The sequence below is a fragment of the Dipodomys merriami genome, unplaced genomic scaffold (genome assembly GCF_024711535.1).
Source record: "Dipodomys merriami isolate MVZ:Mamm:240054 unplaced genomic scaffold, mDipMer1.0.p SCAF_5, whole genome shotgun sequence".
NCBI lineage: Eukaryota > Metazoa > Chordata > Mammalia > Rodentia > Heteromyidae > Dipodomys > Dipodomys merriami.
In genome coordinates, this window is record NW_027206068.1 from 21,709,779 (window position 1) to 21,731,175 (window position 21,397).

Here is a 21,397-nt window from a genome sequence, read left to right on the forward strand (position 1 = left end):
CACTCACGAGGTTGAGATGTGAGTATCATGGTTCAAATCTAGCCTGAGCAGACAATTCTGAGAGACTCTTATCTCTAATTAACTAGCAAAAAGCTGGAAAGTTGAAATGTGGCTCAAGTAGTAAAGAATTAGCTGTGAAAGCAAAAACTGAATGAGGGAGCATAGGGCCCTGAGTTTAAACCTAGCACCAACCCAAAACAAAATGAAAGTAAAAGAAATGAAAGTTTAATTTCGATTTATCATCAATTATGTGATTTTCTTATAGGTCCAGTTTTATTTCTCTTCCATGATAAAGGACATATAGACATAACACAAGATTTTATCCAAAATGCTTCTTTTTTTTCACAAGACTGAACTGAATGTAAGACAGGTTCTATTAAGATATTCTTAAAAGTGCAATTCCCATGGTACATGATCATATAAAATAATATTTATCAAAGTGAACTCCAGGAAATAGAAACAAGAGGGTTTTTTTTGTTTGTTGGTATTTTTGTTTTCTTTTCCTTTTGTCTTGTTTGTTCCTGTATCTGTCTTTGGATGGGTAAGAGGGGACGCAGAAATGGAGGGACAAAGGTTGAACAAATGCAGCAGTGTGACTCACTAGACTATAGTTCATGTTGACCATGAACTATACAACTTATAGGTGGGGACAGAAAGGGAAAACTGGGAGAGAGCGAAAAGGAAGGGGTGACATTGTTCCAAAAAAATGTACTCTTTACCTGACTTATATGACAAGAACCCCTCTGCACATTTGAGGGAGGAGGTCCCCACTCAAAACAAAGATTTGATGATTGTGATTTAATGGGGGGAGAGGGAAGGAAATTCTGATGCACAGCCACATAGTTTGGCAGGGCCCCCAGCAGCACTGTTTCTCAGGCTGATCATCCCAGCGTTTCCTGGGGAAACAAGCCCAAGTCCTTCAGGCTCTCAGCACCCAGGGGCTGGTTCACACTTCTGCTGCCCTTCAGAAAGGGTGCCTGGAGCCTTGAACTCGAGCTTCAACCACGTGAGACTGAGGAGGTCTAGACATGCCCCATGATTTTGAATCACCCCAAATGAAAGAACTGCTACACATTCTTCAGTTGACTTGCCCAGTAGTAACCTAGAAAATAAAACACGATCTATGACTCATATGCTTTTAAACCATTTATTTTGCACAGTAGCTTATGTCATATGCCATGTGCCTTACACTTTGTGCTAAAGCAAGACTGGAGGGACATACTCCAGGTAAACAATTGTTTGCTATGGTTGAGCAAAGACCACAACTGTATCAGATTTCCTTCAAATGAATGAACAGGATCCCGAGATCTGAATCTTCTATCTTCCATTCTTTCATGAGCTCCTCCACGGCATCACTAAGCGCTTAGTAAACAATGGAATTAGCTAGGCTTACTCTGTTGTCGCCCAGCCTCAAGGTGGCACACATAACTATTACTCCTGTCCTCCCCAGCAATCACCAGATAGCAACTTCTCTACAACTCACCTATCACACTGACCCTGGCAAATAGAGTAAAAGCTTATTCAGCTGAGCAGAAGAATGTCTTTGAAAAAGAGGAGTCCCCATGGTTCCCTTCCACACATTATTTCAATGAGTTCCTCAGGCTTACATAGGAAACTGTTGCAAGTTATGAGACATGTTATGCACCCCATTCGCGGTGAACTTGCTCTCAACCAAGCTCCTTTGTAAGAGAAGTTCTATGGGCACCGCTGAATTCTCTGGACTTCTGTCAATAACTCCTCCGTGCTGGCTGCCTATCCTAACACCCACATAGCTGAAGCCACCAGACAAGGAGAATCAAGTTTGCCCCTTCCCAGCTGTATCTCCAAATCCACCGTCATGACGCTGCTCACATCCTAACCCAGCTGATTTTGTTAACCAGATCATCTGTTGCCTGGTGCACACTTTTGTGTACTTTCTCAGTTCCTAACCTCCGGCACTCTTAGGAAGGAGCAGCTCCAGCTGTGAGCAGCTGCTCTTGGACAATGCTTTCTTCAGTTCTGCTCAGAATCCAGTTGGTCGAGTCGCTGTACGATCATGTTGTTGATTTTCTTAAGATCATCTATGTCCTTTCCCTCTGCTGTTAGTCTTCTTGACACATCATCCATCCTGGTTCCAGTTTGAACTGCAAAATGGAAAACAGATCATGTGACACCTATTTCTGGTATACTCTACTAAGGTGGTCAGAGCCCTTGATTGTGTGCGCTCAGCTGAGTGTGAAACCTCTGTTCTGGAATACAAGGCTCCTAGAAGCCAGGAGAGACACTGATGAAGACTAAGTTTTCTAGTAAGTGAATGCTATCCACAGCCTCTGGTTTCCAAGCTAGCTCACTTTTGGCAACTCCAGATAAATTCTTGCCAAGAAGGATCTCACTGGAAGCAACTAAAGCCATTCCCAGTGTGTCTGACTTCTTCCCAGAAGTAACTGATCTATTGTCTTATTATTCCCATCATTTAGGGAGTGACATTTGTTTGGGTCTCAATCTATTTTGAAGTGTCTGCTGGTTGTGAATCATCAGCCCACAATGAATGTGTAATAATTCTTTTCAGACCACTCCTCCGAATACAGCACATTGTTCTCCACACTGGACTCTGTGCAGGGCAGTGCAGGAAGGAATGGAACCCTTGGTGGTCTATATCTCACAGATTTCCAAGAAATGTGGCACAAAATCAGTACTATATCTTTGAACTCCTGATATCCATTTCAGGCGATTTTTTTTCAAAGATACCTTTCAGACCTATGGTGCTAAGAACTTGTCACTGGGACTAGCAGATAAACGAACATAGAAAATATTAAAATTTCACCTCAAGGTCTTAGGATAAGTTGACTTCACAGTGGTTACTTCTCTCTCATGTCTAAAATTATGTTGGATGAAATGTGCTCTAAGACACGAGAGCAGAATGCTAACTAACTGTGCTGCTAAGCCACACAGATTCTATGTATTTCTTAGATAAAAGAATAATACTGACGTAAATACATAACATTTCTCTCTTCTGGTGGGCTGGTGGGGGTGTGTGTGCTAGAACTGGGGTTTGAACTCGTGCTTATACTTGGCTCTTTTTTTTAAAATCTATCTAAGCTGGTGCTCTACCATTTGAGCCATATGTCCACTTCTGGCTTTTTGCTGGTTACTTGGAGATAAGAGTCTCAAGACTGGCTTTGAACCTTAATCTCAGCCTCCAGTGTAGCTATGTGCAAGTCACCAGCTTCAGGAAATGTTTCTTTTTTATAATTCTACCACATTGGTCAAAACCCAGAAGAAAATGACAACCATGTTTGCCTAAGTCTATTCCACAGTACACTGCTTCTAAAACAAATTTCCAGGTGGGAGGGGCAGGAGGAAGGGGGCGGTTTCCATGTACAAAGATGTTACGCCACAATTGTGTACTTACCTATCCTTGGGGATTCTCAAGAAGTAACAAAAGACCTGAAACATTGCCTAGACCAATAGTTCCCACTTATTTGAACCCCAGAGCCCTTTTCTTCAAAGAAACACTTGACTTCCCTGGAACTAGTGCTCTGTGGAATAAACCACTGGTCTGAAACTGTCAGCAGAGGCAGATTAACACAGGAAGCAGTCTATTTTCACTCATTATTCATCATTTGCATGATGGTTCTGACTATGACCAAAGCACAAGGCCTGCCCGTTTCCTGAGAGCATCAACAGTGTAGTCTTATTTCTCTTGTGTAAAAATGCCAGACTTAGAAAGAGTAGAAGTCTACACACTTTAATTAAGATGATATATTTTTGCTGTGATCACCACCAAGAGCAAAATGGCCCCCCTGTTAAAATTGAGCACAGATCAAGTTAATTGAAGATATTTGTGGCAACTCTGGTCTTAGGCTGGATTCAGGCTTATCTGAAAACCAAAAAGAGATTTGTTCTCATTCCCACATACACAGTGGAGTGCTCCACAGCTCCTGAGTCTCATGCCAGGGGACCACAGCTCTGCCTCTGATGGACAGATAAAGTCTCCTTAAGTCTTTCCTGAGTAAAATAAGAATATCAGAGACCATCCTATAGGGTAAACTCACCATGTTGAGGGACAAACTCACTTAAAGTGAGTTTAATATGTCTGACAGAGAAAATTATACAGTAAAGACATTCTTCTTTTTTTCTTTATTTTTGGCAGTCCTGGGTTTAAATTGAGTGTTTTGTGCTCGCTAAACACGTACTCTACCACTTGAATCACACACCCACCTAATCCTTTTTCCTTTAGTTGTTGTTGTTATTGTTGTTGTTGTTGTTGTTGTTAGATAAAGGCTCACTTTTGTCTGGGGTCTACAACTCCTTTGTAGATGGAATTATACCCAGCTTGATTTTGTTTGTTTGTTTGTTTGTATTGTTGGTCATGGGTCCTGAACTCTGGGCCTGGGCGCTGTCCCTCAGCTCTTCAGCTCAAGGCTAGCGCTCTACCACTTGAGCCCCAGTGCCACTTTTGGCTTTTTTTTTTTCTGCTTATGTGGTGCTGAGGAATCGAACCCAGGGCCTCGTGCATGCAAGGCATGTGTTCTATCACTGAGCCACCTTTCCAGTCCCCCAGCTTGATTTTGTAATGGACTCTTGCTTACTTTCTTGAACCACAGTCTCCTCAATCTCTGCCTCCCAACAAATTTGGATTACAGGGATGAGCTACTGTGCCCAACAACTGATACTCTTCTCTAGTCATCTGTTTGATATGAAACTTTGTCCTCAGTATAAAACACTCAAGGCAAATACAGTAAATAAAATACAGCAAAATAAAGTAAAACACAAAATAAATCTATTGCATTTAGAGGAATAAAATAATGCTGATCTAAGTGCATGGTATTTGATGTCCAGCAGTGTTGGAGCCCTGACTAGGAACTTACTAGCTATGTGACCCTGTGCATATTAAGCGTTCATTATTAGTAAACCAGAATAATAATAATGGATCTGCTCTAGACAGCTGTTAGAAGGTTTTGAGCAACCAACCAGACATTGAGTGCTTGGCACAGTACTGTGAGTTGAGGAAACATTAATATATTTGTTATTATCATTTTCTTTAATCATGCTACACATGTCTCTGAAGAGAGGACTCCATTTGGGTTACAATTTCTGATTCGTTTAACTGAGCCATAATGGCTCATGCAAGTATAGCAAAGGGCAGAACACTGACTTATGTTGCCATAACATCTCAGAATAACAGCCCATGTACTCTTCCTGGCCTTGAAGGTTTACAATTACTGTAAGGATAATTCACATGTTAGCTTCTAAGTGCAAAAAAGCATTCAATGAATGGGCGAGAGAAAAGTAATGAAAGGACTAGAGGTGTGCCTCAAGTGGTAGAGCACCTGCCTAGCAGGCATGAGGCTCTGAATTCAAACTTTAGGACCACCAAGATAAGGACCATGCACTCTAGCCCCATCTCATCTTGGCTTCCAACTCCTCTGCTCCTGGGTGAACTTAAATGAGAGATTTTCCAGAGCTACAAGCTATACTTGTCATTTAGAACTGTTGAGAGCTACAAGCATAAGAGGACAGAAAAAAGGACAGGGTGAGAGCCCCAGGCAAAAGATGTCTCAGATGACCACCCCCACCCCACCCCCACAGCTTTCTTGCCTTCTGACATGGCCTGAGAGAGTGGAAATAATTCCAGATAAAAGTATACAGGGGTTATGAATATGTTAGAAACAAGCGCAAGAAAGAAAAATCATTTGATTCCCTATCTTGGGGTTGATTTCGCCTAACATCAACTTATCTGACCATTTTTGCTTGTCTCAGACATACACTAGTTATTGCAAATAAGGGAAACCATGGGACCTATGTTTCTTTGGGCCTGGCTTACTTCACTTAATGTAATTTTTTCCAAGTCTTTCCATTTCCTAACAAATGGGGCATATTTGATGTCGGTATAATTTGTGGAGGGGGAGGAAAAAAACAAATTGTTTAAATAGGGATACAGGTGGACCCACTGCAACAATGAGATGTACAAGACATTATGTCGGAAAACGAACTTTACAACTTTGGCGGGGGGAGGGGGAGTGAAGAAGGGGGGAGTAGGGGTGGGAGTTAGCGGGGGGGGGGTGGGGGTGGATGGGAAGGGATGGGAAAGGGAAACAAAGGAGGAGGCAACAATGCTGGATAAGAAATGTACTCATTACCTTGCCCATGTAATTGTAACCCCTCTGTACCAAATTTTCACAATAATAATAATAATAAAATATACAGGGATGAGCTGAAAGAGAAAACTAGAGGGCTCTGTGGGTGAGAGCTATGTGCAAGGAAGAGACAGTATCCCAAAGATGGACAAGATGGCATCCGGGGCAAAGAGGAGGTGACACTGTTTGCCAGGATGTCTCTAGGGCAACTTGCTCCTGTTAAAATGCCCATGCTACCACTCGTGGGTATAATATTCTCAGAGCAGATAAGTCAGGCTCTCTCAGGAGCAGGACACTGGCCTGGACTGTGTCATACAGGCAAGAAGCTGAGAGGGAGCTTGAAATCTGACTATGACTCCCTGGTCTAGACCTGAAGAGCATGGAGAATCCTATATACTGAATAAAGAAAACCAAGGATTCACTAGAATAAGTAGCTTACCATTTGACAGCAAGGGACTCCCAATAAAGAGTTAAAGTGTCCTATAAATACTTAATGTAATATGAGTTGCTATTCACTGCAGAAACTCCCTCCTATTGTCTGGCCTCAGTCCCTCCTGCTGTTGGAAATTTACTCTCTCCCCTGAACCCCCTTTTCCTTGGAAAAGAAGGATATCCATGAGAACAAAAAGGTGAAATCAGAAAACAGAACAAAATTACCGATAAAGGGCAAAAACCTCTTGGTAAAGAAAATCCCCAGACAAAGGCTGACCAGTAGTCAGCCTTTGCCCCTTCTCCATCCTTGCTAAAAAGCAAAAGAACATGTCTCCCTCACTCAAGTTTACCAAGCTGGCAGCTTTGCAGAAGGCTACTGACAACCTTGAGGCTTATCACCAGCTGCACTGAGCTGCTGTATTAGTCAGCAGCTTATATTAAAGATCATTTCTGTAATAGTGTCAAAAGCATTGATAGCATTGGTCATGCTGACCAAGTCAAGATCACATTTTGCCTATGCTCCTGTGACTCTAGGCTACATTTTTGCTACGTTTTGCTTCTGTAACCTTGCTTGCTTGCCTCACTAACAGGGTCCTGAGCCCGAAGGTGACATCACCACTGTCCACCAATTGAAGACCACCACCGAGTGGTCCCACTGTGGGTGGCCTATTGCGAACTATTACATATGATATATACCATAGAAAGCAAATGAATTTAAAGGTCATATAACTATAACCAATGAAAATGTGCCAAACCTGCCTTGCATAGCTCGTCTATGTAACTCTATGTAACTTACCCCTATAAAAATCCATCCTACCTTGTCATCAAGTTCCTAGCTCTTTAACTGGGTGTCTTGGAGTCTCTTTTGGATCCAGGATATAATACTTACCATAGGTGCTTGTGATGATCTGGGACCGTGGACTTAGGCTGTGGGCTGGTCCCTGTCATCCTATCCTAGAACGGCAGGGTTCATTCAAAGTGATTCTTCTCCCTCTGACTTTCCATAGAAGTTCTGGGATAGCCTGACTCATTCCAGGAACAATGTCCCTTAAACATTGTTTATGAGGAACAGCTTTGGAGGGGGTACTTACTTATTAGAAAGATCACAAAGAACACCAGCGCCAGGCTGACAATCAGCACAATGAGCAACCCCATGAAAAACAGACTCCGGCTTCCATTTCCAGAGTTCATGCCAAGGTCTGGGATTTTCTCCTCCAGCGCTAAAGGAAGCAAAGAAAACATGACAAAAAGTCCTCAGCATACAACTTGGCAACAGAAAATAAGAGTGGCCCACTTTTAGAGAGCTGAGTGATAAATAATACTGCCATTTTCCCCCTAATGACCCTGGAAAGTGACTTATGTACTAGGAATGTCTTTGGCCTGGAGTAATTTTTGGCATTGTTTACCTTCTTCTACATTGGTATTCAAAGAATGAGTGGGCTTAAGCTATCTCCTTGGACTTGTTTGGAAAATTCCTGAAGACTGTGTTAGCTATAAAGTAAATGTGAATTGGAATACCAACATGGGTAAGAATATAAATGGTTCCTTAGGAAGGGAATAAAGAAGGGAAGGTTAGGAAAGATGGAGGCTCTGTTGCCCCTCTTCCAAAGACATTCCCTTCCCCCACAGTAAGCAGAGCTCCATGTGGAACACCTCCTATGGGTAAGAAGATAGAGCACTCTGGGGTGAATAACAGAGGGTAGTGGGGAAAGGGCAAGTGAGAGTAAGTGAGGGGTCAATCCAATTAAAATACTGTGTGAAGCACCACAGTAAACCTCCTTTGAGGCTAAAAAGAGTGAATGACAGGAATGTAAAACATAGGTCCTGTCTGGGATGAGTGTACTAATGGGAGTGTGGAAGCTAAATGGAAAGGGTGAAGAAGGATGAATGTGGCCAGAATACTATGTACACTTGTGAAAATGGACCGATGAAGGGAAGGTTGCTGAGGTTGCTTTGGGAAAAGGGCTTTTGGTGGTAAAGAACAGTGACAGAGGGGACGAATCTGACCAGGGTACATTGTATGCTTCTAGGGGCATGTCAAAATAAAATCATTTGGTATGAGTGACTGACACTAATAAAAATGTGAAAAACTTTAAAAAAAAAAAAAAGAGCAATAGCTGAGAAAGGATTTTAGTATGGGGTGACAAATATGAATTGGAGCAAATATGAAATATGAAATTGAAATTAATGTCTTTATAAAGCAAATGACTATTGGACAATTACACCTAGGTCTAAATGCCAGTGTTCAAACTAACAAAGGAGCTCAGACAGCTCTAACTTTAATACACATTTTGCTTTCAATAAATTTTTGTTTGAGTATCCTTCCCTGCACATATCCTTTAATTGGGTAATTTATAAGTAGAAAATGCAGTTTGTATCTTTGCCCAAGAGCATCCTCAGTGCCCTGTTCTCCCTCCCAACCCCCATATATCCACATTAGCCTTTGCTACTTTTAGGCAGTCTGAACCTAGAAATGGTAAGCAAGCCAATCCAGGCACACATACGGAACAGCTGCTGGGATCCGGCAGGACAAAGGTTTAATTTGTTTAAGTCATTTATGGAATCCACAACATAGAGCTTTCCATCTTCATGCACACCCTGAGAGGCAGTGTCCTGGACAGAATGGTTCATTGTTCCTGGAAGAAAACACTGACATTAAACATCAAAGGCTTGCTGAGTGCTGGTGGCTTATACCTGTAATCCTCACTACTCAGGAGGCTAAAATATGAGGTTCATGGTTCAAAGCCACCCAGCGCAGGAAAGCCCATGAGACTCATCTCCAATTAACTACCAAAAAAGCTAGAAGTGGAACTGTGGTTCAAGTGGTAGAGAGAAAGCCTTGAGCACAAAAGCTCATGGATAGTGCTTGGGCACTGAGTTCAAGCCCCAGGCAGGACCAGCAGAAAGAGAAAGAAAGAAGGAAAGAAGGAAAGAAAGAAAGGAAGGAAGGAAGGAAGGAAGGAAGGAAGGAAGGAAGGAAGGAAGGAAGGAAGGAAAGAAGGAAGGAAGAAAGAAAGAAAGAAGAAAGGAAGGAAGGAGAGAGGGAGGGAGGGGGGAGGAAAAGAAAGAAGGAAGGAAGGAAGGAAGGAAGGAAGGAAAAAAGGAAGGAAGGAAGGAAGGAAGGAAGGAAGGAAGGAAGGAAGGAAGGAAAAAATGGAGACATGTCTAGAATGCAGGGCAGCAGGAAGCTGGACAGGCAGAAAAAGATCCACAAGCACAGTGTTCGTGGTCTAGAAAAGCTTTGCCATCCAGAAGAAAGTATTTCCTTTGGCAGGCAATTTTGCAAAATTTTTTATTGTTCTATTTTTTTTGTCAAGTTAATGTACAGAGGGGTTACAGTTACATAAGTAATAAGTAAATTTCTTGTCAAACTTGTTACCCCTTCCCTCATTTTTCTCCCACTTTCCCTCCCCCCCAACTCTCCCCCCAAGTTGTACAGATCATTTCCAACATATTGCATTGCCCCCCCCATTTCCGCCCCTGTCCTTTGTCTCACCATTTTGTTGTTCCCCTGAAGAATTAAAGTTTTGAGGCAGTGACCACTTGTTGCTTATTTAAACTAAACCTAAGATCAGCAAATTCTGTCTAGCAGAGCAACACGTGGTGGCAATCCAAACACCTGGTTGGTTGTGTGCCTTTATAAACCCTGCAAATCTTTAGCTTGGGGCTCTCCTCCTAGGCTCCACTGTGTCTGAGTGTAGGACGAGGCCCCACTGTAGCCCGTCTAAATAAAACCTTAAAACAGCTGTAAAGAATGACTCTTGGTGGTCTTCTTGGTGGGGGTCCTGCGACCTAGGAACAACATATTAGTGGGGGCTTGCCCAGGATCCCCCCAAAGACCCCTGGGACCTCAGACTCCAAAGGTAAAACAGTGCTGTTTTTGTTAATTTGTCTTGTCCTGTCGTTTGTCTGTCTGTACTTTCGTTTTCCTTTGTGAGGATGGCCTCTCTGATTCGTATTGTGTAGAGGGTTGTCGAAGTGGGCAACCCTGGAGGATCTGGGAGATCCTCTTGTGGAGGGGGGGGGGCGGGAGGGTCCTTGGAACCCCGCTGTGTGGGGCATGGGGGGGCCTTTGGAACCCTGCCGTGTGAATTGTGGGGCGGAAGTCAGTTCGGTGTTGGGCCGGAACTGACCAAGAGGGCCTCCTAACCGAAGCCCAACTCGCCCACTGTGGGTCCTCTCCTGCTGTGGGGCGTGGGTGTGGAACCCGCCGTGACAGGAGTCAGCAGACGAATTCGGAAGATCTCCACTTCGTAACTGTAAGGCCTGCATGTGTCTTGTTTGTACTGTTTATTATTTCTTGGACTGTATGACTGACGGGACTGGAAACCATGAGCACCACTCCATCTAGCCCCCTAGGCTTACAAAAAGAAACTGAGAAAGAGAAAAAGAAAAGGTACCCCCTGGTTTTTCAGGGAGATAACTTGGAAGAAGAAATGTTTCCTCCCCCATATTCCCCTTCCCAGGTTCCTTTTGCAGAACCTGAGAATGATCAAGAGGAGGAGGGAGCTATAGAACCCTCAGCACCTGCCCTTAAGTTTCTGAGTGGCCAGTCACTCTACGATGCCGTGGGATCAACCCCCCTTCTAATGCAGCTGTTTTTCCCTTACGCACCGTAGATCCTGTAGATGCAGATGGCCAACAGCAACTCCAATATTGGCCATTTTCTACCAGTAATCTATACAATTGGCACACCCAAAATGCCCCCTTTTCTGAGAAACCCCAGGATTTAATTCATTTGCTTGAAACTATTCTCTTTACTCATCAGCCCACTTGGGATGATTGCAGTCAGCTTTTGCAGGTCCTTTTTACCACTGAAGAGAGAGACCGTATCTGAGAGGCATCACGGAAACATATCCCTGGCCCCACAGGAGCGCCCATCACAGATCCTGCCCTGATTGCTGCCTATTTTCCTGAAATCCAACCAACATGGGACTACAATAAGGTTGAAGGTAGGGAGTGACTCTTTGTCTACTGCCAGGCTCTGTTGGCAGGTCTCAAGGCAGCCGACCTACTAATATGACCAAAGTTTATGATATTAGACAGGGAGGAAGTGAAAGTCTGGCAGCATATCTTGAGCGGCTCATGGAAGCTTTTAGTCAGTATCTTGAGACCCAGGAGTAGGCTCAGATGATTATGTTTGCCTATATAAATCAAGCTGCACCAGACATAAAGCAAAAGTTGCAGGCTCTAGACAGACTTGGTGAAAAGTCTATTAGAGATTTAGTAGCTGAGGCAGAAAAGGTTTACAATGAGAGAGACAGAGGAGCAAAGACAGGAAAGGAAGGACAGAGAATGTGAAATTGAGCGTGAAAAGAGAGACCAGGCCAAGGAAAAGAGGCCAGACTTGTTGGACTTGCCACTATCGCATGCTGAGCATACCTGGTTCACAGACAGCAGCAGTTTCATTCAAGATGGAAAAAGGTACATGGGCGCAACAGTCACCACGGACACTGAGATAGTGCAGGCAGAAGCACTCCCCCAGGGAACGTCTGCACAAAGAGCAGAACTAGTGGCACTAACAAAGCCCTACAGATGGGAAAAGGGAAGAGACTTAACATTTACGTGGACAGTCAGTATGCTTTTGCCACTGTGCATGTCCCTGGAGCCATTTACCAAGAGAGGGGGCTGCTGACAGCTGAGGGAAAGACTATTAAAAACAAACAAGAAATTTTAAGCCTCATCCAGGCCTTATGGGAACCATCAAATATTGCCATTATGCACTGCCCTGGCCATCAAAAGGGAACTGATTCTATAACCAAAGGAAATAACTTGGAAAATCAGGCAGCTAAGGAGGCGGCCCTCCAGCCCAGAGCGGAAGTACTGACTCTAGTAGACCCAGGGCCATGAGCTTTGCCTCCTGAGCCTCAGTACTAAACTTGGAGTGGATAAAGAAAATTCCCATGGCCTATAAACCCTGGGGCAGAGAAGAAAATAAAGACTGGTGGAAAACTGGTGAGGGGAAACTTATCTTGCCACAAAGATTGGGCAAGGGGATTCTTAAGAGAATCCATCAGGTCTCGCACATGGGAACCCGAAGAATGCAGGACTTGCTCCGACACTCAGAAGTAAAAAATTAGGCAAGGAAATCAACATTGAGGACATTGTTAAAAATTGTAAAGCTTGTCAGCTCACCAATGCCCCTAATCAACCGGTTACCAAAGGAGCTCGCCCCCGTGGAGATAGGCCAGGTGTGTATTGAGAAGTATAAATATTTGCTAGTTTTTGTAGACACCTTTTCAGGATGGGTTGAAGCCTACCCAACAAAGCATGAGACCTCAAATGTCATGGCTAAGAAGATCCTGGAAGAAATCCTACCCAGGTATGGCTTCCCATCCACCATTGGGTCAGACCATGGACCAGCCTTTGTCTCAAAAGTAAGTCAGGGGGGCTGGGAAGGTGGCTCAGTGGTAGAGCGCTTGCCTTGCATGCCTGAGGCCCTGGGTTCGATTCCTCAGCACCACATAAGCAAAAAGAAAAAAGCCGGAAGTGGCACTGTGGCTCAAGTGGTAGAGCGCTAGCCTTGAGCTGAAGAGCTGAGGGACAGCGCCCAGGCCCAGAGTTCAGGCCCCACAACCGACCAAAAAAAAAAAAAAAAAAAAAAAGGAAAAAAAAAAAAAAGGATATAAAAAGTAAGTCAGGGAATAGCTGCGGCACTGGGGATGGATTAGAAATTGCACTGTGCTTATGGAGCCCAGAGTTCAGGGCAGGTAGAAAGAAAGAATCGGACTCTAAAAGAGACCTTAACTAAATTGGCTTTGGAGACTGGCACAGACTGGGTATCACTCCTTCCTTTTGCCCTGTTTAGAGTAAGACATTCACCCTATAAGCTTGGCTTTACTCCTTTTGAAATAATGTATGGCCACCCTCCACCCATTATCCCTAGCCTTCAGACTGAATTGCTTGCTGATTTGGATGATACTGAATTTCTGTGTAAGCTTGACTATTTACAGCTGGTGCATAAGAGTATGTGGCCTCAACTAAAAGCATTATATGATTCTGCTTCTATTCCTACCCCCACCCCCATTCGTTTAAACCAGGGGACTGGGTGTTTGTTCGAAGGCACAACTTGAGATCTCTGGAACCACGGTGGAAGGGACCTTACATGGTGCTACTGGCTACACCCACTGCCCTTAAGGTGGACGGCATTGCTGCTTGGAGCCACTGCTCGCATGCCAGACTGGCTGACCCCTTTGCCCTGGATATCCGTGGGGAAACAGGGAAGTCTCCAAACATCCTACCCAACCACTCCACATATGCCTCAAGAAAAGAAAAATGGACTGATTGTTATTAGTATTTGCAGAACTCCTGGAAGCTGCTCAGTACAAGAGGAACTTTGTGCTAGCCCAGGAGAAGAGTGCTGTTTTTACACTGACCATTCAGGAATAGCAAAAGACAACATGGCTAAGGTCAGAGAGGGACTAGTCAAGATCAAGAGCTGTTGGAGTTTAGTTTGGGGCCGGAGCCACAAGATTGTGTCTTAGGACCATAAGTCAAGGGGGGGAAGGGTTAAAGTTTTGAGGCAGTGACCACTTGTTGGTTTAAATTAAACCTAAGATCAGCAAATTCTGTCTAGCAGAGCAACATGTGGTGGTAATCCAAACACCTGGTTGGTTGTGTGCCTTTATAAACCTTGCAAATCTTTAGCTTGGGGCTCTCCTCCTAGGCTCCACTGTGTCGGAGTGTAGGACGAGGCCCAAGCTGCAGCCCGTCTAAATAAAACCTTAAAACAGCTGTAAAGTCTGACTCTTGGTGGTCTTCTTGGTGGGCATCCTGTGACTTAGGCACAACACCCCCTCCCTTCCCTAATTCAGATAAATGTATATACAGTACCAGGATATCAAAATCAAATACAGTGACAACAGGGGATATACCACAGGGGAAGAACACACAAAAGAAACAAGAAATCACATAGTACATTAACAAACAACAAAGAAAAACATCTGGTGTCCATGTCTTGGAGTTCATTTGGCTTAGCATCATCTCATATGGTCATATGTGCATGGCTCATCTGCTAACTTTGCTTGCTAGGAGTCCTGGAGTTGAATGTGTGAGACAACCTTATCATACCGGGTGATAAGATTATCCTTGTGATGGCCAGGTGATGTTCTGTTTATCTGCATATAGTGCTCTTTCCACCTCCTCAGGTTTCTCAATTCCAGGTCATTTCCCAGGGTCTGTTTTTCTTTGATTTTTATAATTTTTCTCTTCCCTTTTTTTTTTTTTTTTTTTTTTTTTTGGTGAAATGTCCCAAGTCTCTTGTACATAAAGACTAGGTATAAATGTAAGTACAAAGTTAGGTTAGTCAGCCTGTGGCAATCAAGGTTTGGAATAAAGAAAACATCATTAATGTAACTAATTACATGAGGCTTTAACCCAAAATCATAATTTTTCATTTGCACTCCATGTAGCAAGATTCTTAATCTCAAAGGTATCCTCCAGCCACTAGATGCTGGCTATGTTTCCAGGACAAAACCTTAGCAAAGTTATGCCACAGAAGCCTGTAGACTCCAGGCCTCATTCACCTGTTTTCCATTAAACTAAGGTTTACATTTAAGGTAATAAATATTCTCATGACAGCACAGCTTAACTCTGAAAAGACAGAAGACATAAGAAAAGGCCTAAAGTAATATGTCTAGCACAACAGAAAGCTGTGGCCATTTAATTATGTGAAAAAAGGCTTCAGGAAGACAAGCTCTAAAGAGCAAAAAAGCCTTCTTTCATGTGCCTGATTTCAGATACCTGCCTGTTTCTAGTGGTGATACAGAATTTGGTTTGGAAAGGGTGTGTTTGTGTGTGCGCCAGTCCTGGGGCTTGAAATCAGGGTTTAGGTGCTGCCCCTGAACTTTTATGCCCAAGGCTTTACCACGTGAGCCACAGCTCTACTTCTGGCTTTTTGGTGGCTAATTACAGACTCTAAAGCCAGGGCTGGCTTTGAACTGAAATCCTCAGATCTCAGACTCCTATGTAGCTAGGATTATAAATGTGAGCCACAGTGCCCCACCTGGAAAGGATTTTAAATATGCTTTAGTCTGACTTTCATTCTTCCCACAAATGAAGATGCTGAAGGTCAGCAAGCAATTGCTTAGGACCATGCACTTGGCAATATCAGAGCTGAACAGGGCTGTTTGCTCCTCACGGACTCTTACCTCATATACCATTCCTTTTCACAAGCCCTGCTTATCCGCTTTCTAAATCCATTGCAAATATCCCCACCACTAACAAAGGAGAACAAATCTGTCTCTCCTTTGTACCTTTGTTGGTTCTTCTACAAAATCTCTCTTAATAGAATGACTCAGTATTTGATTGCAGTTTTTGCTTGTGTCTTTGACTTCTCCAATAGACTAAAAATACCTAAGACTAAAGACCAATCATATTCAAATCCAGGATGCCAGGTTCCAAAGTCCCTGAGTCCCTAAAATATTTAAGATTTAAAGTCTGTTTTTCAAAAGAATTTGATGCTGTTAGTATAATAAATACTCCAAAAGTAGTAAGACAGAGTACAAAAATGCTCATGTAATATCTATTTGAACTTCAGTACTTAATATAATAAACATTATGCCTGTGGCCATGCAGTAATTTTATCGTTTTATGAAGTTTTACTTCTCTGGTTCTGGGGCTTGAGGTCAGGGCCTAGGAGCTGTCCCTGAACTTTTTTGTTTAAAGCTAACACTCTACCACTTAAGCCACAGTTTCATAGTTTCCAGCTTGGTTTTTGTTTTGTTTTTTGAGATAACAGTCTCATGACTTTTTGTTTTGTTTTTTGAGATAACAGTCTCATGACTTTCAAATCATGGTCCTCAGATCTCAGCCTCCTGAGTAGATGTGGTGACAAGTCTGAGTCACTGGCAACCAAGATTTACCCTTTTTAAAGTTTTTTTCTTTTTTAAGTTTTCCTTTCATACCCAACAACAGAATGAAAACAACTATAGAGTTAGGAGCATTCATATTTGGGGATGTGATTGTACCTTTGACTAAACACCTAAACCCAGCAATTCCTCATTAATATCTCTACAAGCTTCTGGTTTGTGAGAAAGGGGCTTCCAGAACATTAGTCAAGAGAAAATGAGCCTCAAAAGTCATAAACTCATTTAGCTTTTTCCCCCTAGAGTTGAAACTATAAAACACATTATAGTTTCATCAGGAATTGTAACTAGGAAGAACACACAATTCCCTAGAGGCTTTAGATGAGGTACTACTGGAATGTAGGTATTGATAGTGCTGGATTCCTACTACACTTCCTGGAGCAGCCAGGAGGAAGTGACTGGACATGACACTAAACTTAAAATCAATCCAACAAACAAAAAATAGCAGCAGCAGCAACTAGAATAAAAAGTGCCTTGGGAATTAAATCTTAGCCACTTGCAGATAAAACCAAAGCCCCAAAGTGCTGACTGAGGCATGGTCTTAGATTTCTAAACCATCCTTCTACAAGTATTTTGTATTTTATTACCCATTTATACGTATTTCAAGCACTAATATTTGACCAGGAACAAAACGCTGTATGTGTCACATCATGGGTCATTGTTCCAAACATTGCTTCTATTTTAGGCCTGGTGACTGATGGCATGGTTAATTTTAGATTCTGACTTAATATCCTTGAGCATTCTTTTCCCCTTCAAGAATGTAATTGCTATTGCTTAAATTGCATACTGAGGCTTAATCATTGTTTACAAAGCAGAGGTCCAGCTAGGAAAATCTCAGCCAAAAAGACAAACCAAAAATACTAAGAGTAATCATAGAGCTAATAAAATCTCTTAATTATTGGCCTGGACCCCCACCCCACCCCCCAAAAATCTAAAACAACCTCAAGTTAGCTATCAAGTACTCTGACAGTTCCTTCTTCTTGGTGAAGTTCCAGTGTAAGCAGCATCTATTTCAGTTTGCTATAATACCCATAATGGCAATTGGCAAGTGAGGAATAAGGAGCTAGCAGAGAAAATGGAGTTGAATGTGATTTGTAGCCACTAAGAGCTCGCAGATGGCTTGTAAAGGCTCTGCTGGTAAATGGATACAAAATCACATGGCTTAAAAACTTGAACCCACAGCTGTTTGTCACCCCAGTGACTGCTATCTTTGGCATCTCCAAATGAGGGCATCTGGGAACAGCCAACAGGGCTGATGAAACCTGGGATACTAGCAACTATCCATCAAAGATTGTACCCTCCCTCCTAAATGTGCTTATTCAGCAAGATTGGCAAAGTGGAATCCTCTAGCCAGACCCTTTCGAATAACTTGATCTGAACCTGTAAGTAATTTCCTTTCTCTCTGATTTCCATCCCTGCTGACAGCTGATCTTTCTTTCATCATTTAGGAACTATTTGCCTAAATATTCTGGCAAATATAGTTATCTATGGAAAATCACATTGTGCTTAATTTTCTCACCCAAGATACTGGTTTAAAAAAAGAAAACTATAAAAAATAACTCACATTGATTTACTCTGCACCAAACCAGAACTGTTACAACAGGCTTACTTCAAAGTTAATAAGAAGCATTACTGGGGGAGTTATGGTATTTTGGTATGGTAATTTGTTCTTTAATTCCATTTCCGAGTCCATGCCTTATTTCTATCAGAAATCAGAAGCACAGAACACATGCAACAGAGACTTCCCAAACTCAAGAATCATAATATAGTCTCAGTAAAAAAAAAAACAAAACCAGCATGCAAATTACTTACAAAAATGTGAGCTTTTGACTGCTCAGATACCAGGAGAAAAAAACAACAACTCAGTTATCCAGGAGCAACAACAAACCTTTCTACAACTTCTGTAGTTCTTTCTCTGCCTTCCTGCAGCACACAAGTACTCTCCTGAGGCTCATATACCCCAGCACAAAACTGGTGGTCAACATCTGGTGTTAATTTACCCAAGCAATGTAAGTTTCCAAGAACCTACTTAGTTTCTTAGTAAGTATGTTACTGAAACAATGCTTTTAAAAGCACCACCAAAACAAAAGCAAAACAAAACAAAAAATCATGCCCTAATTCAACTGGTAGCTGAGAAGATTCCTGGTAGACTGAAGCTAAGTCTCCTTACTTGACTAATGTGCTGTAAGCTGACACCTAACATGCAGCGTTTCTGCCATGGCCTGCTCCCATAAATAAATATCCTGCAGCACTCTGGAGCTGCCTGTGACAACTAACCTACGAGGACCAACCAGAGGAGTGCAGTAAGGAGGGAGAACAGATGTGACGTCACAACTAGGATGAGTTACATTAGTCAACCTTCCAGTGCTCAACAAAATACCGGAGACAAATCAACGTTCAAAGAAAAAAAGAATTAGAGCTGGACAGAGAGGCTCCCCGGTACTTGGGAGACTAAGAGCCCACTCAACAAAGAAGCCAGATATTGGGGTGTGCACCAGTCATCTCAGCTATGTGGGAGACACAGTAGTAGAATCATAGTCCAGCCTGGCTCAGGCAAAAAGCAAGACCCTACCTAAACAATTAAGTCATGTAGTGGTAGTTCATGCCTGTAATCTTAGCTACTTGAGAGGCTGATAGCAGAAGCATCATGTTTGCTGCCCACTTGGGCAGAAAAGCTTGCAAGACCCATTATCTATAGCGCAGTATGGTGACACAGTGTCTGTCATCCCAAGTTATGTGGGAGGCTAAGATTGGAAAGCCAGGGTTCCAGGCCAGTTTGGAGAGCAAAGTCCATGAGACTATCACCACCAAGTAGAGCTAGATATGGGGCATACTACGGGTCTCAGTGACTAGACAGCCCAGAATAGCCAGATCATGATTCAGGCACATGTCCAGATAGGAAACAATACCCTGTCTCAAAAAATCACCATAGAAAAACAGGACGGGAGGTATGGCTCAAGTAGGAGAGCACCAGTCTTGCAAGCACAAGGATGAGTTTAAAAAGTTTGAGCCAACAGTTTTAGAGGTGTTCAGTTCAGTTGCTTGGCCCCATTGCCTCTGTGGCTGTAGAACAGAACATCACGGTAGAGTGTATGGCAGGAGCTCTTACCTCACAGGCAGCCAAGAAACAAGACAGAGAGCAAGGGATGGGGATCCTAACACACCCCCAATGACATAACTTCCTTCCTCCAAACAACCCTCAACACAATCTTGATAACATTCAAGATTGAAAAAATGGTAGCAGGTCCTAGGGCTTCCAAGTCGCTACTAAGTGATTGCACAGGGAGACTGCAGAGCAGGTGCAGTTGTACCTCATCAACCTCCCTTCCTTTTCAAATGCTTTCTTCTGTGGATTTCACATATCCTCAGAAGTGTCTTTTGCTTATATGGAAATAAGCTTCCTTCTTCCCTCTGGTGTAGATTAGATACTACCATGATGAGAATTGCGTCCACATGAGGCCAGACTCCAGATCCCAGGTTGAGCTGGAGGATACTGGGTTAGGCTCTGAACAGATCTGCACTGCATTGTGTCAACGTGGACACTATTCATCCAGAAACACACACTGCACAAAATCTTTTACAAGTATTTTCCTCAGGGACCTCACTCCACTTAGGGGGAACAGAAATGTCATTTGCTTAGGCCTCACTTATACTTGAAAATCAACTCACAGAGGAAGAATGAATCATCTTATCAGAAGCACTTAGAAACTGCGTTTCTCTGAAAAATTAGAACATTCACATTAGCTATCATTTTGTTACATTTTTCCTGTCCTTGTAACCTTACAAATTTTTGCAGTATTAATTTCTTTAGAGATGAAGGCATGGAGACAAGCCAGATGAAATCTGAATTCAAGTACACATACATTAGCAAGGACAACATTCTGAAGAACCACTTAGGAGCAAAACAAGCCCATTTCAACTTGTCTCTTATGTACCTGAAAAGCCACATGAAGTTTTGAGTCATAAGGAAATATCATAGGCTTGTTGTTTTTGTCAGTTGTGGGGCCTGAACTCTGGGCCTGGGCTCTGCCCTCAGCTCGTCAGCTCAAGGCTAGTGCTCTACCACTTGAGACACAGTGCCACTTAAGGCCTTTTCTATTTATGTGGTGAGGAATCAAACCCCAGGCCTCATGAATGCGAGGCAAGCCCTCTACCACTGAGCCACCTTCCCAGCCCCATGAATTGGTATTTTTTTTTTCTTTTTGCTTTATGTGGTGCTGAAGAATCGAACTCAGGGTCTCAGGCATGCAAGGCAAGCGCTCTACCACTGAGTCACCTTCCCAACCCCCCATGAATTGTTTTAATGCAGATGTTTTCAAGTATTTTGTTTTTACCTTTCAACTATTATCTCAGGGTACCTAAATCCAGTTGCCTGGAAATTCAGTAAATGTCTTCTAGGACATAAGCCACAGATGTTGATTGCTTTGTATTTAATTCTTTGGTGCTAGAGGCATGGCTTGAGTGGTAGAATGCTTGCCTAGCAAGTAGAAGACACTGGATTCAAATCCTAGTGCCACCCCCTCAAAAAAAAAATAGAATAAATCACCTTCAACCTCAAAATAAATTGGGCAGGGAATCAAACAACTCAAGATCACATAGCATTTCACTCTCAAGAGAAACTCAAGCATGTCTACATACCATCACATTCTGTCTCTAGCAATTATTCATTAATTTTGCAAGTCATTCATCTATAAAAATTCAGTATTGCAGGTTAACATTCCTTTCTTCTTCCCAAACTCCATTAAAAAAGCAGACCAGAAATAAAAATTGCAAAAGTGAAAGTAGGAAGAAAGAATAATGAAGAGCCTAAAAAAAGGCCTGAATTTAGGAAGGAAAAAGAATGGTGTGGCTATGGTAGAGCAAACAGAATGATCCTGCAGAATTAAGTAGGTTTAGCACCTGGAGACAAAGTGAAGCCTAAAGCTAAATACAGACAAGTCATCTCCTATCAGCCACAAATAAAATGCAATCAAAAATTTA

The 21,397-nt window shown here is 42.7% G+C and overlaps 1 protein-coding gene across 1 annotated transcript; it reads right to left on the minus strand.

Moving 5' to 3' along the window:
- Nucleotides 1-1,227: 1,227 nt before the first annotated feature.
- Nucleotides 1,228-18,252, minus strand: Lsmem1 (leucine rich single-pass membrane protein 1). Its single transcript, XM_069997258.1, has 4 exons — nucleotides 18,230-18,252; nucleotides 9,056-9,187; nucleotides 7,643-7,771; nucleotides 1,228-2,123 (listed from the first exon to the last, which is right to left on the minus strand). The coding sequence occupies exons 2-4, from the start codon at nucleotides 9,180-9,182 to the stop codon at nucleotides 1,993-1,995; spliced, it is 387 nt and encodes a 128-aa protein (XP_069853359.1). The 5' UTR covers nucleotides 9,183-9,187; nucleotides 18,230-18,252; the 3' UTR covers nucleotides 1,228-1,992.
- Between the last annotated feature and the right edge of the window lie 3,145 nt (nucleotides 18,253-21,397).

What these genes read in the sequence shown, in the direction of transcription:
- Lsmem1 (XM_069997258.1), bottom strand. Translation starts at nt 9,182, where the DNA reads ATGAACCATTCTGTCCAGGACACTGCCTCTCAGGGTGTGCATGAAGAT. An exon ending in CGGATCCCAGCAGCTGTTCC is followed by an intron (nt 7,772 to 9,055) that starts GTATGTGTGCCT and finishes TGCTTCCTTTAG; the next exon opens with CGCTGGAGGAGAAAATCCCA. An exon ending in CTTTGTGATCTTTCTAATAA is followed by an intron (nt 2,124 to 7,642) that starts GTAAGTACCCCC and finishes TCCATTTTGCAG; the next exon opens with TTCAAACTGGAACCAGGATG.